Genomic DNA, 15,652 nt, shown 5'->3' with positions numbered 1-15,652 from the left:
GCAAAGTCGTGTAGCGGTTTAGCCTCTGTGAGGATGTGTAAACCAAAGCAGTCTCCCAGAGTTGTGTCCATGTTCAACAGAAGTCACAGCGAGAGACGGAGGGAGAAAGGGAGTATGAGACAGAAATCTGTTGGATGGTGCGAATACAGAGGTTGGAATCAATGGAAGGAAGAAAAATGAAAAGGGTGAGATGAAGAGAGATGCCTTTTGAACGTTGCTTGAAGCCCTGTCCCACAACATGGATAATGATCTGGGAGTGTTCACATAAAAAAATCACAAACAAATTTTGTGTTCTTTTATTACTAAATATAGTGCAACAATAAACATTGCATTTCTTTTTCCACCCTTTCACTTTCGTCTGAGGATGTTAACTTCCTCGCCTTTTTCTGTTCTTAACACTTGGCGAGGCGTAAACCTTGATCTGTCACTGTCCTGTACCAAAATGGTCCGTCCTCCTTTTCTAAAAGAAAACAGGCTTCAGATTCAGAGACGTAAACATAACACAGACCCTGCTGGAAACAAGACAAAAAAACAGGAGGAACATAAAGAATAAAAACAGAACAAGTGTTGGTGTTTTGGGCAGCATGTAATTTTGGAAAGGCAGGGCAGTTTTAATGGTGGCGACGACCCCCGCAGTCAAGATAGTCAAATCCTCGAGGAATAAAAACCGAGCTCTGTGAACCACAGCGCCCTCTCCTGGACCAACAGTGTTGTGTGCAGGAACCGCTGCAGCCTTTTGGACTGGTCGGGCCTTAGAAGGCCTGCTGGGCTGGGTTGTAGTTGAATGTTGTCGGCACGTGAGGCCTCTCTTCCAGCTTGTCATACTCCAGATGAAATTCCTTAGAAACGCACAAAAAGAGTCAGTAAGAGATAATGCCATTTATCGCCAGGTGGTGAAAGTGCAACAGAAAGACAATTTCTTACCTTGGCAACTTTCCTCCAGTTAAGACAATCAAAGAAGTAGTAGGTTCCCCTCTCGTATGCGTTGGTCTTCAGTGTGGGCTCCATGCCCGGCGCCCTCGTTATCCAAACCCGCTCCTCTTTGTGGTACCTCCAGTCCCGGTTAAAGCTGGGGGGGGGGGAGTTATGAACAAGCAATAAGAGGAAAATAGTGAAGAAACGCAGAGTTCCAGAAAGTTTTGATCCCAAAGAGTGACGAGTCGCTGACAGCCTGACACACAACTTTACATTTACTTCAAATAGGGCTGGTTAATATAAGTGGCTAGATGTTGTCTTTCATGAAAGTAATGCAATTTTCAGAATGTTCAGTGTTATTATTTGCCTCCCCCCGTTAGTTAATATTTCCACATTGGTGATGCCTGAATATGTTGTGAAGCACCAATGGTCCAACCAAGAATATGGTCATAATGTTTATATCAAGGTATTTTTCAAAGATATAGTGGTATATGATTTTCTTCACTTCAAAAGATCTGTAAATAGGGATAGGTACCGAGCCCCGGTATTAAAGGGGCCCTTAAGCTGAATTATTAAATACCGGGTTCCCGTTAAGCTCCGACGTTATCGGTCTTTTTATCGGTACTTGAAACATTTAAACAATATGTCATTATGTATTATGCTACACAAACATTTTAGTGTCGCCAATTCCGTTTCTAATACGCAAACACACACACACAACTTCGGAGATGGCGGAGAGAACTAAGCGCTCCAAGGTGTGGTTACATTTTACCCGTTTCCATGTGGACAATGCTCGTTGCCAAAAGTTCAATAAGAGTTTAGCATTTTAGGGGCGGTAACACGAGCAATTTTTCTAAACATTTAGCAAAAGTGCACCACATTCAGACTGAGAAATGCACCCTTTGACTGTCTGTTAAAGTTTCAGCTACAATGAAACAACCCTGGTGCTGTTTCTTTTGATGTGAAATATTATTTATATATTTTAAATAAAAAGCAATGTTAATTTTGTTCACAATTTATTAAGTTAATTTACCTTTTTCAAAAGAACCGATAAGAGTACCGTTAAAGGACTGGATCGATAAGCGGTATCGATAAAAGTAGTAGTACCGTTAAAACCTGAACGATACCCATCCCTATCTGTCAATAGTTCAAAAATATTAAAACAGACTGCACATGTTCAAAAGTTGAGTTATTTGCCGTTAAATAAGTAATATTGGTGACATTGGTAAGACAGAAACTAATTGTGTTTCTACCAGAGAAGAAACAACATTATCAAATTTGGACAGGAACTATTTCCAGTATGAACTAAAGAGAAATTATAGACAACGTTTCTGCAGGTGTCACCACTCAAACGTTAGTACTCACAGCTCTACTGCTGCCAGGAGCTGCAGCAGGTCTCCTCCATTCATGTAGTACAGGTAGAACAACAGGTCCTCGCCATACCGTGCCAGTTTAATTGCTGCCAACTGGAGGCAAGACAGCAGAGAGTAAGGAGAGTTAGTTTAGTGGCCACACATACAGGAGCTGAAGACTGAAACTGATCTGAAGCTCATAGTTACCTTGTCTCTTATGTGGATATTGGTTAAGTATTCAGATGGAACGTGGAAGTCTGAAAAGACAAGAACAGGTAAGAGTGACTCGTGTCATTTTATTTGAAAAATATAAGGAACATTTACAATTATGCAACGTTAAAACTTCCCCATGAGAGGGTTTTTTAATAAATGCATCATCTTGGCCTGCCAGTTGTTTTACACTAATAAAACATACAGATTCTGTGATAAGCAGTTGAAACACACCTCGTTTTAAAGTTGAAATGTTAAAATATAGTATATTTGAGTAGATCATAGCCAATGATATATAAAAAATGTGTAGTAATTGTGATATTTGTATACTGCCAAGCCAGGGATGTGTGAGATGATGAGGCGGCTTTATCTTGTTCCTAACAACCTGTCTGGGATCATAAAGATGACTTCAGACAGGCTCTGACTGCCACATCTTAAAGAGTACCTATTGTGCTATTTTTAGGCAATAGCATAGGTCTCAGATATATATAAAAAACATGTCTATGAAGTTTTTTGCTCAAAATACCAAACAGATCACCCATTCTAGACCCATGTCTCACATCCCTCTATTTCACTTCCTGTTTCAAAAGTGCTGATTTTGGAAATAAAGCTTTAAAAAAAAAAAAAAGATTATTAAAAAAAAGGAGGGGGCTGAGCTCATGCAGGAGATTCTACCGGCAGATCAGAATCAGAAACAGGTTTATTGCCAGGTAGGTTCGCACATACTAGGAATTTGACTTGATGTCATGGTGCATACATAAAATATAAAAAACAAGAAATCTAATATAAAACAAAAAATATTTTACACAGTAATAAAATACAGTTAAATAGCAATACAAATTAAATAAAGCAGTGATTTACATGGGAATATAATGCTATGAATGAATTTTAGAATATAAACTATGAAATAAAAATATGTGCAGAAAGGAGTCTGAACATTGTGTGCATTAATGTAATGCATAGTCTATGATGTGGCAGAGGTAAAGTGTTGAAACGCCATATCAAGGATTATTTCTGAAACAGTATGGAGCTCAAAGGCTTTGGTTGCGGTCGAATAGTCCAAAAATCAGCTCCTAACTTCTAACCCAGGGGTTCCCAAAGTGTGAGGCGCGCCTCCCCTGGGGGGCGCCAGAGAACTTCAAGGGAGGGGCAGCCGCCAGAAAAAAATAAAGAGAAACAGTGAAATCTAGCTAGTTAACTTCAGCTAAATATATGCGAGCGGCAAAATATGGATAGATTTTTAGTGAAGTTACCTAAAGTGAGAGAGGAGACAGCGTCTGTCAGAAAACGGAGGAAGTATGACAATGATTATTTGAAGCTAGGATTTTCATGGACCGGTCCTGACAGGGGCGCCGTAAGGGGGTGAAAAGTTAGGACGATTCTAAGGGCCCGTGACTGGCAGGGGCCCAAAATATTTTTAGAACATTAAGGAAACATGTTTAAGTAACCTTTCATCAATCATCAACAATTACAATTAATATAACGTTAAATTGATAATGTACTCACTCAACTTACGATTCATTTCATTTTTTTTCTTCCAAAAGTTAATTATCCAAAGCCTCTGTACACCCCCCCTCTATTTACATGTAATGGTTTGGTCCTGCCTCCAAACGCTGTGCGGCACCGCACTTTCTGGCAGAGGGTGAGAGCATGTGAGGAGGGATGCTAGTACTTACGTGTGTGCCATGCTCAGTGTTGGGACTAATGCGTTACAAAGTCACGCAACTACTTTTTGCGGTAACTAATAGAGTTACTAGTTAACTATTCCCATTAAGTAACGCTGTTATAGTTACTGTGATTTAAATGGGTGCGTTACTGCGTTACATTATGTGATGGAACTGAATCTCCCTGCAGATGTAACTTACAGGCGAATACAGCGATGTCCTCTCACAGCACCATTGAAAAGTGAAAGTAACTATAGGTTACTTACGTAACCCCAGTTCTCAGAGTAACATGAAGTGAGATGTTTCACTATGGGATGCGCCTCATCTCATTACGCCAATCCTGATTGGTTGGTGATCTTGACATTTACGTCAGGGAATCCACCCACCCTTTAAGTAGCTTGCGCTACGTCGCAGCGTCATTCAAAATAAGCACCTCTTCTCGCTTCGCCTTAGCAAGAAGGGCCGTCTGGTGAGACATCTCACTTCATGTTACTCGGAGAACTGGGGTTACGTAAGTAACCAATAGTTCTCATTCATAACACTCCGTTTGATGTCTCACTATGGGATATTGAAACTCCCGTATTGCTAGACATGCTTATCTCGAAAATCACCAAAACAACCAGAACTTAACAGGTAGAACCCTGTCTCAACACAGGGCCCAGCACTGCGCGGGCCACACTTGGAGCAGAGACATCTAGCCTGTAAAAGCGGACCAAAGTGAGTGGTGAGGACCAGCTTGCTGCTGCACAAATGTCTTGGATGGAAACACCCTTGAACAAAGCCCAGGATGTAGCCAGTCCACGAGTAGAATGAGCATGCAGGCCCGTTTGTGCCTGCAAACACTGACTCGTATAAACCAAAGCAATTGCCTCCACAATCCAGTGAGAGAGCCGTTGCTTAGTAACAGGCTTGCCCTTCTGAGGGTTAGCCCAGGATACAAAGAGTTGGTCATTGCATCGCAACTCTTTTGACCTGTCCATATAGGTGCGTAAAGCACGAACTGGGCACAGCAAATTCGGCCGCTGTTCCTCAGAGGAACACAGTGGCGGAGGAAATGTCTCAATGTCAATGGGGGTACATGAGCCAACCACCTTAGGTTCAAAGGCAGGGTTGGGCTTCAGCAACACTCTCGTTTGCCCCGAGTGCATGAAGGATGTACAGAGAGCGCATGAATGTCACTGACTCGCTCGGCAGATGGCAGAGCCAGTAACAACACTTTCTTCAGTGACAGGTGTTTCATGTCAGCTTCTTCCAGGGGTTCAAATGGAGGTCGAGTGAGCCCATCTAAAACCACTGCCAAGTCCCATAAGGGCACCAGTGACCTGGAAACAGGGAGGAGCCTGCGAGCCCCTTTCATAAAACGGCAGACCAAGGGATGGTGGCTAGCCGTCTTTCCCTCAAAGCCCACATGGCATGCAGCAATAGCAGCCAGGTACACTTTGATCGTAGAGAAAGCTCTGTGTTTATCAATCAGGTCCTGTAGAAATGATAGAATCACCCCGACAGGACATTGAAAAGAGATGTGTCCCTTTTGAAGGCACCACTCCTCAAACACCCTCCACTTACAGTCATAGAGGGACCTGGTGGAGGAAGCTCTTGCACTCTGAATAGTGTTTATCACCTTCTGAGGGAGTCCCACTGTATTCAGGTTATACCACTAACGGGCCAGGCCCATAGTGCCAAGCGCTCTGGGTGTGGGTGAAAAATCGTCCCCCCCCCGCCTGAGACAGTATGTCCCTGCGTAGCGGGAGCTCCCACGGCTGCCCGCACAGCAGCTGATATATCTCCGCCAGCCAGTACATTGCAGGCCAGTGTGGAGCTATTAGGATCGTTGTGGCGTTGTTCTCTCACTCTGGCCAGAGTTGGGGGTATCAGAGCCAGGGGTGGGACCGCGTACAGAAGGACTGGAGGCCAAACGTGCGCGAGCGTCCACGCCTAACGGTGCGCTTAAATCGTGCATTGAAAAGAACAGCTGACATTGAGCGTTTTCTTTTGATGCGAACAGATCCACCGCGGCCCGGCCGTAACGCACCCACAGCTGACTCACAATTATTGGATGTAGAGTCCAGTCTGCATATAGTGGTGCACCTCTGGACAGCAGATCTGCCCCGAGGTCCATCACTCCTGGTACGTGCGTCGCTCTCAGAGAGAGGAGACGTCCGCAGCTCCATAAGATCAGTTTGCGTGTCAGCATGTGTAACTGGAGAGAACGCAAAACCCCTTGGAGGTTTATATACGATATTGTGGTCGTGTTGTCTGTCCTCACGAGGACATGATGTCCTCTGAGAAAAGGCAGAAAGCGTTTCAGGGTGAGGAACACCACTAAAAGCTCCAGATAATTTATGTGTGACCGTTGGAGGTCTCTGCTTCAGAGACCCCTCACAGGTCGACCTTCGTATATACCGCCCCAGCCCGTCAGACATGCGTCTGTGGTGACCACCTTCCGCGATAGGACAGCACCCATAAGCACGCCCCGTACTAGAAAAGTTGGGTGCAGCCAGTGGCGGAGTGCCATTACGTATTTCATAGTGACCATCACTCTGCGCGCGCCATGACGCACGGGGTCCAGTCTGAGGGCAGCTACCCAGCGCTGAAACTCCCTCATGTGTAAGCGTCCCAGTTGTACCACCAGGATGGCTGACGCCATGAGACCCAGTAACCGCAGACAAAATCTGAAGAGAACATATTTGCGTGGCTGGAAATGAGCGAGGCAAGCCCTGAAGGCTTTCACTCTCTCTGCTGACAGGCGTGCTGTAAAGGGCACCGAATTCAGGCGTAGGCCCAGGAAGAGTACAGTCTGGGCTGGGGACAACATGCTCTTTTGTGTGTTTATTACGAAACCCAGGTCGAGCAGGGGTTTTACGAGGACATTTGTCTGCGTAATAGCCTCTTGCTCCAACTGTGCGAGAAGGAGCGTATTGTGCAGATAAGTTGCCAGGCGGATACCTTGTTGTCTTAATGGGGCTATCGTGGCTTCCGTACACCGTACAAACACTCGTGGGCTGAGACACAGACCGAAGGGAAGTACTCTGTACTCGTAACAGACACCCTGAAAGGCGAACCTCAGACTGTTTATTGTTTTTATTGTTTTTCTTTTCATTTTTATTGACTGCGCCCTTGGCTTTAAGCCTGGAAACGACAGTGGAAAATGATTTATTAAGAAACAATAGTGATTACATGTGTTTGTGTGACTTAAACGAGCAGCGGAGCTTGCTGTCTTTGATGTTAAGTTTATTTCCCTCATGGCGCGAACTTGAGGATGACGTTCTGACATCACTCGAGGCGGCGGGAAGATGGGGGCATGGTTGCACCCCGGAAACACATGAGCATCTAACACTGGAACGTGTTCTGGAGCTGGAGAACAGGGAACTCCCAGCTCCTTTATCGAGAAGAGGAGAGGAGGCTGTCAGGCCGCCCTTTTCTTCTTCCTCGTCTGGTGGCTGAAAGTCTGGACCGGCTGTGCCTGAGCGGCTGCTGCCGGAACCGGAGACTTTCTTGGCCAGCTCGTCCTCGCCTCGTGTCTGGGCTGGACACCCGGGGCGGGCTGTGGTCTCTGCTGTTTCGGGTTCTTGAAACGGGCAGGACGTGAGGCAGCCTGAGCGAAGGACTGCCGCAGGGCCGTTGAAGGCGGCGGCTGGACCCTTCGGGGAAGACAAAGCTGGAGAGCCTCCTTCTCCTTTTGTATTCACACCGCTGCTGCATCGAAGCTCGAGCGGAGCCAAATATGCCCTCGGGAACAATAGGCATGTCCAAGACTTCCTATTTTTCACGGTCTGGAAGGTTCGTCAGGTTAAGCCACATGGCTCTATCCTGTACCACCATTATCCCCAGTGCTTTGCCCGTGGCTTGGACTGCACAGCGCTGCACACGGAGGCAAATGTCCGTGATCGCTTAGATTTCGTCCCACACGGCAGGCTCAGGTTTGTTTGTCATGTCCTCGCAGGGCTCCGCCTGGTAGGCGGTCAGCAGCGAGGAGACGTTGAGCGCCCTGGCGAACAAAGCTGCGGCTTTATAGGCTCGTTCGGTCATTGCTGACTGGAAGCGGTCTGACCTTGCCGGTAGCGTGGGGTTCCTGCTCTGTGCCGAAGCCGGCCGCGGTTGGAGGTGGGCTGCCACCAGCGGCTCCATGGGCGGCATGCGGAGCAGGCCGAGCTTCTCCATGCTGTCACAGTCCAAAGAGGAGGCACCCTGGATTGGGGCCTTTGCTGAAAAGGCGGTCTCTCCACGAGACCGACACCTCGTCCAGCATCTCTGGAAAGACTGGGAGAAGCTGCCTCTTCATCCTCGCTGCTTGGGGCAAGTTATTCCCCTCATAGCGAGATTTGGAGGTCTCCTTGGCCACTTCAGGCCAGGGGATGTCCAGCCTGGACGCAGCGCGTTGGCACACGGCCTGCAAGTCCATACTGAGGCAGGGCGAAGCTGGTGTGCTTTCGCCCGGGGGAGCGGACATCGCCTCCGGCTTGGCAGCCTGGGCAGATGAAACGAAGATGTCATCTTCGTGCTCATCCGAGTCGGATAAGAGGAACTCAGAGGCATCCTCTTCATCCTCCTCCATATAGTCCAGCTCTAGGACATCCTCCGCGGGCGGAACCACGGTGAGGTCCAGTTGGGAGCCCCAGCTTGACACATCGCGGGGCTCCGCTCTCGCGGCTCTTGCCGCCAGCGGGCCCGACTCCTCTGGTGTGAGGGAGAGAAGAGTCCGTCCTCGCTCGCCGTGGTGTCGGCGCGGAGGGATAAACTAGCAACAGGTATGTTACTGTTTGAAGAAAAAAATCGAACCTTACCGCTATTTCGAAAGAAAAAACGGCGGGGCAGATTACAATATTAACTGGTGTGTTAATTATTTTTTCAATTCATCTGCAAAGCAAAAAAGTAACCGGCAAGCGCACGTCGACCGAATGTTAGCTTGGGTTCAGTCTGTGGACCGTTAAGCTAGCCCGGCTACTGATATTCGAGATGTGCTCTGAAGCAAGAAGAGGTTTTTGAATGGCGCTGCGACGTAGCGCAAGCTACTTAAAGGGTGGGTGGATTCCCTGACGTAGACGTCAAGATCACCAGCCAATCAGGATTGGCGTAATGAGATTGATGCTTTTGTTTGCATACGCGTTGAGGCGCATCCCATAGTGAGACATCGAACGGAGTGTTATGAATGAGAACCCGAGAGGAGTGATGATTGGTTAACGCAGGGTAACATTTCAGGGTAAGCCAATCAGAGACAGAGTTGGGCGGGTCTTGCCTTATGGGGAACATACACAGACACACAAACACTTGCTAATGCTAACACACACACGGCAACGCTCACCACCAGCACACACACACACGCAATGGCAGATGCAAGTATCAGCGAGAGCAGCAGCGCATTTACAATTTGGAGATATAACCACTATTTTCAATTTGTGGGGATAAAGGACGCACAAAATATTGCGGTAAACTGTGTGCAGGACAGAAAGCATTGTCCACATCGAATAACAGCAATGCCAATCTCCTGAAGCACCTAACTAATGTACATGGGGCTATAAAACTAGTCGCCAAAGACCCCACCATCTCAACCACCGGCAGTGACCCAGATGGAGCAACACCATTTAAACAGACAAAAAACGATTCTTTCAAATCGCCACATGTCACCCAGAGTCAACTAAATAGATTGCCAGTTATGTTGTTGAGGACATGCTGCCCATCGCAATGGTCGAGTCTGTTGCCTTCAGAGAACTAGTCAGCAAAAAACAACACAAAAACTTGTATTTTTATTGTTATTATTTTTAAAGTAAAGTAACTTGTTACTTTTATAATTTAGTAACTCATAAAGTAACTATTTACTTTTTTGAGAGAAGTAACTATAACTATTACTAGTTACTTTTTAAAAGTAACTTGCCCAACACTGGCCATGCTACATCCATGGTGCCATGTCTCAACGACTAACAAAGTCAGGCTTTCAAAAAGAAAAGAAAGGAGAGAAAGAAAATAGAGAGGGACTAAAGGGCGACAGTATGTCACCCAGCTTTTCAATAGAAAAGTAGGGTGTGGTACATGAGTAGTGGAAATTAGTCTGTTAGCTAAGCTTAGTCCATTGTAAATTGTAATTGTAATGTTTTGCTGACATTAAGTACTGTTAATATCTTCACAGAAAAAGCAGAGGTTTTTCATTTCACTCCTCTTTCAGCTGACAGTTAATAAATGCAGGTACATTTTTAGCAGCTATTCATACTAAATCAGTTGTCCCTCCCCCTGGTGCCAGGACCAACAGACCCATCTTTAGGCTCAGCACCCCTGTCCCCCCATAAGGCTTTTGCAGTCTTGCCATGCTGTCCATTGAAAGCCAGTTGGCTAGAAAGCTGGACTTCAAGGACTTGATCAGTGACTTTGCCTGTAAGAAGGCTAGGCGCTGGGCTCTTGGTGAGTAAGGCTGAGCAAGGGCTCGTAATAACTGTTAAAGGGCAAGGCTATGGTAACGATATTGGATCACTACACACAAGATGCATGATGAGAAAAAGACTGAGAACAGGTAATAGGCTCTGATTTAGTACCACCATCAGGCTTTTTCACTTCCATTTCCGTGTTGTTGTCCGTTTACACTTTAATACCCGCTTATTTTGTAGTTGGTATGTATATTTAATAAAAAAATCTGCTGCTTATGTTTTTTTTTTTGTTATAGCATTTTATAAATGATAATATTGGTGTTAATGTTTACTTTATTTTTATTTAAGAGGTCATGTACAATATATTTAAGTTATATTTATTTATGAATGTTCCATTCAAAAATGTTATTAAAAAGGCATGTACACCATAAAAGATGAATATTGAGATCTATTGTCAGGAATATTAGTGTTATATTATATGTTCCACGTCTGCACAGTGTTATATGTTCACAGCTCACTGTCAGTAAATATTGTGCAGTTAGTATTGGACTACAAGATAGATGCAAGCCTGTACAGGTAGAGTTATTTAAAGCATAAATGAGTCGGTTGGGTTCTGGAGGTGTGGTTACAGCATTGTGCTTGGTTGGCGTGGCCTGAGCCTGGTTGTGGGGCCCAATGTGATATCTTTTCATGGGGCCCAAAATCCCTGGCGGCGCCCCTGGGTCCTGATGACACTCCACTGCCAGTGTGTTGTCTGCAACAAGGTGCTAGCTAATGACAGTATGAGACCATGTAAAGTCTGGCGTCATATTGAGACAAAACACCCATGTTTGGTGACCAAGCCACAGAATTTTTTTGACCGGAAGCTCAAGGAATTGCAGTCACAGAAAAATGTCATTGACACATTTAGCACTGTGAATACAAAGGCAACCGAAGCATCATACCGAGTGGCGTTACGGATAGTTAAGGCAGGTACAGGTAAACCTCACAACATTGGTGAAACGTTACTCCTCCCTGCAGCTGCAGACACGTTTGCCAAATGGACAAATGAAAACATTGAGGAGAGGGAGGAAGGAACAGACATTGAAGTGGCGGTTGCACTACCTCAGAAAAGAACAAAGAAAAGAAGCAGGGCTGAAGAGATGTCTCCAGAGGAAGCACTAAGCGATGCAGAGAGAGCATATGAAGTAAATGTACACAACGCTATTCTGGACACAGCAATTGAGACAATCCACAGGAGGTTTATGACACATGGAACTCTCTTTGATGACTTAGCATGGCTGGACCCTAGAAACTTCAGTCAGATCAGAACCAAGCCGCTCCCAAATACTGCACTCAAAGACCTCAGTAATTGTCTTATCAGATTTGACAGCAGGGCTACAGTGGAGAATCTACAGTCAGAGCTGATACGTTTAGCTGGACAGTGAGACAGGCTTAAAGCATCTCATGTGGAAGAATATAAGACCAGAACGGTGGAAGATGGATCAGAAGGAAAGGAAGAGGAGACTGAAATTGTGCATAAAAGCTGCTCCTCCAGCAAAAATTGCCCACTGTGCTGCTATGAGATACTCAGGCGGTTCAACATGTTGTCATATGCTTATCATGTCCTTGGGCCTGCATATAAGTTCCTGCTGACCCTTTCCCTAACTCAGGTGGCCTGTGAAAGAACATTTTCAACGCTCAGGTTCATAAAGAGCCGACTCAGAAGCAGTTTGTCAGAGAACAAGCTGGAGACTTTTTTGTTGATGGTCACTGAGAAAGAAATCCTCATGGCATTGGACTCCGACGCGGTCATTGATAGGGTTGCTGAGAAGATTGACTTATTGAGAAAGATGTTTTTGTAGCTTAAGGCGAGACACTACAGGTGAATAGGGTAATTTTTTTAACTTAAAGATATCAGCTAGAGATTTCTCCAGTTAATTACTTACAATAAGGCAATTGTTTTTTGTATTACAAGTTTTCAGAAATAGCATGTTTAAATATGCAAATTAGCCATAATCTCATTAAATATGCGCATATTTTAACACATTTCAGGAAACGAATTTTTTTTATTGGATAAAGCCAGGTTCAAAATTCTTGTTTCATTTTGTTGTCATATTAGAATTGAAGGCTTTTACAGAAGGGATTTTTTATATCTCTTTTTATCACTAAATAAATCAGAAAATACTGTCAACAGCCCTAAAATATCAATTTTCGCCATGTTTTTAGGTATAAAATGTTATATAATTCAGGCTATGAATGATAAATGAACAAACCCTTCAGTAAAAGCCTTCAGAATATGGATAGGAATATAACTGGAAGGTTTGGTGTGTCTACGTGCTACTGAAGTGGAAATGTTGTGCTCAGAGTAGGAGAAAAAACTCATTTTGAGAAAACGACCTTTAAAGATATGTATTGTAAAATTCCATATTTTTTTTATTGGAAGATACTATTTTCAGACACAATATCTAATCTAATACTTACAACAACAACAACAATATAGAACATATAAAACACAATACAACTGAAAACTGAGTAACACAGTATGTACCTGATGAACAAAACCACAGTAACACACACACACTACGACCACAGTAACACACGCACTGCAGAACTGCCACCCTAGTCCATGCCTGCTCCATAAGTAGGCCCCTCCTGCATCTCCTGCTGATGTCTTTTCACCTTTTTTGCTGTGCTTAGACTCTTGCGCCTATATTTCAAACTAGCAGATGTAATGGCCTCAGCTTTTGAAATTCTCAGCAAATCACTTTGTCTCATTGCGCTGACAGTAACAGCTGTGCTCTGGAGCCACAACTTCTCCATAACAGCCAGCATGGCAGAGGCACCTTCATTAAAGGTGGAGATGGCCATACTTGCAGCTGCCTCAACCCTGCTTTTCCCCACAAAGACCGTTTTTGGACACCGCGCCCATATCACAGAGTTGAGGCACTCATTGGCATTTTGAGTACCTCCATGCTGCATTCTCTGGAGCAGGCTGTCACTTGACATGCGGTGGTACACAGGGATAAGCTTCTCCCCCACCTCTCGCTTTAAAAAGTTTCCAGCATGTTCTTTGTGGCTACCAGGTGTTTCCCCATTATCCTCTGCTTTCCTATACCAACACCAGGAGGGATTGCACCTGGTGTGTAAGGGGCTGTCATCAGTAGACATGCCGTGGAGGAGACCTGCCCATATTTCTCCCTTCATTTTATCGATTGAACCCTGGTTGTTGAGAATTGCCCCCCTGTAATCATTTTGCAAAGTTTTGCATTTCTTTGCAGTCAGCTTCCCTACACCCTTCCCTCCTAACTTTTTCTGTGAACTCATTTTTCTGAGTGCTGTACCCATTCGCTTGTGGGCATGATTAATGCACTCTAATTTCACCACTTCATGCCCAGGGTATGGGTTCAGTGCAACCACCTCCCTAAATGCTGCGCTATCCCCATCTGACAACATCTCTGTGTACCGCACCTGGTGGCGATTCACAGACCTGGCCCACATCCTCTTGGCTGACTCCTGCTCCATTGCCTTGCTTGACCCTGCAAAGTTTCTTGCACAATCACTATGTATCTGTCGCCAACTGTCATACTCCTCTTCTGTAATCTTTTGCTCTTGCTTGGCATTTCCCTTTAGAGCACAAGCATGGCAATAGGATGATAGGATTTCATAGTCTATCACCAATCCAGTAAGGATGTCAATGCACACACCGATCCCATAATGGGATGTGAAGCCTCGCTTTTGCCATGTGCCATCAAATGACACGCTGATGTTTATAACTGCCTCTGCATCCTCCCTCAGCAACTCTGCAACATCTGGGTCCACATCTGCATAAGCCTGCCTGACCTGCTCCCTTGTCCTGTGAAGTGACTCCAGGCCTCTCTCTATTTCTGCCACTAATAAGAGAAAAAAATAAGTCAACTGAATGTCCTGATAAGTTATACTCTGAATTCAATAGTTCAAGTTTTCTTGGTCTCAATCCTGTTTCTATACCTGTCACTCTCTTGTCATGTCTCTGATAGGTTTTGAGATGAAGTGCAGGAATCCCCAACACTTTGCTTATTTTCTTCAGAGCTGCATAGCCCAAGCCTAACTCGTACGCTAAGAGCACCATTCTCACATTCACATCAAAAGCAACATCCTTCCTGGTTTCGTCTTGAAGACGTGTAGATGTGTACACACTTTTGCGGTACCCACCATCACACAGACTGCACTCTAAAATTAAGCTGCTACAGAAACCATGGTTTTGCGGATCGATGTTAACTTTGAGCCGTGTCCCTGCGCAATTTGGGCAAATCAACCCACTGAGCAGTTCATTCAGCCGCGCTACATGTATTATCAGCCACTGCTGTGTGGCGCTATCTAAACCCTCCTGCTCTTTGGGTGACAGCTTGCGCATTGACGCACTAAGTGAAGGTTTTTCAGGTTCGGGGTCATTTGTTTTGTCTTCTACCTTGCTACGTGCAAGTGACAATTGTTGTCCTCTTCTCTTTGAACGATTTTTTCGCGGATGTTTCGGCATTTTGAGATTTAAATTTTCAGCGCAAATATAAACAAGGAAGTGTCATGGCGCACCACGTGACGCATCTGAACGAATCACGTTGTCAGAAATTGACACCAGCCAATAAGATTCCGTTCTTTGGTCAGATGACCCCTTTGTACTTTCACGATTGGTTGCTGATACAAAGGAAATGACCATATTTGGATCCGATGAGATTGTGCAGGAGAACCTGAGCTTTCCAACGGTACCTCTCATGACATGGAGCAAACAGCGGTCACGGCACTTTATGTTACGTTAGATTGCTAACTTTTGGTGAATTTAGGAGAAATCTACCGACGGAAATAGACAAACTATAGTAAAATAAACACCTAAATGTGTATTTTGTACGTTTTCCTTCCAAAAGCCTGAAAGAAAACATCTTATTGAATCAAAATAGCACAAAATCTCAAAATTGACATGGGCATGAAAAACGATGTTTTTGCCTGCCGTGTCTCGCCTTAATAAGGTGAGATTAAGTAAATAAAATGATTAAGAAAATTCTCATTGTAATTACCCAGCTCTGTTTTCTTAAATCCTGAACTTCACCCTCTCTTTGACAGGATGCCATCACTTGCCTTTTAAAAGGATTCATCCAAAGAGGTCACCTGCATCCTTTTTGACTCTCCCAAAGCCCCCCAA

At 44.9% G+C, this 15,652-nt stretch overlaps 1 protein-coding gene across 2 annotated transcripts; it reads right to left on the bottom strand.

The window, feature by feature from the left end:
- Positions 1-280: 280 nt before the first annotated feature.
- Positions 281-12,822, bottom strand: cnot2 (CCR4-NOT transcription complex, subunit 2). 2 transcript variants are annotated; one of them, XR_013808534.1, is made up of 4 exons: positions 2,475-12,822; positions 2,281-2,381; positions 925-1,069; positions 281-839 (listed from the first exon to the last, which is right to left on the bottom strand). XR_013808534.1 is itself a non-coding variant. In XM_079683609.1 (4 exons), the coding sequence occupies exons 2-4, from the start codon at positions 2,322-2,324 to the stop codon at positions 753-755; spliced, it is 276 nt and encodes a 91-aa protein (XP_079539735.1). In that variant the 5' UTR covers positions 2,325-2,381; positions 2,475-2,633; the 3' UTR covers positions 281-752. The 2 variants fall into 2 exon arrangements, 1 of the variants encoding a protein (XP_079539735.1); XM_079683609.1 differs by having other exon boundaries at positions 2,475-2,633.
- Positions 12,823-15,652: the final 2,830 nt, after the last annotated feature.

Source organism: Notothenia rossii (genome assembly GCF_949606895.1).
Source record: "Notothenia rossii genome assembly, chromosome: 5".
NCBI classification, from domain to species: Eukaryota; Metazoa; Chordata; class Actinopteri; order Perciformes; family Nototheniidae; genus Notothenia; species Notothenia rossii.
Note: the sequence above shows the minus strand (reverse complement) of the source record. Positions and strands in the feature narration are given on the sequence as shown.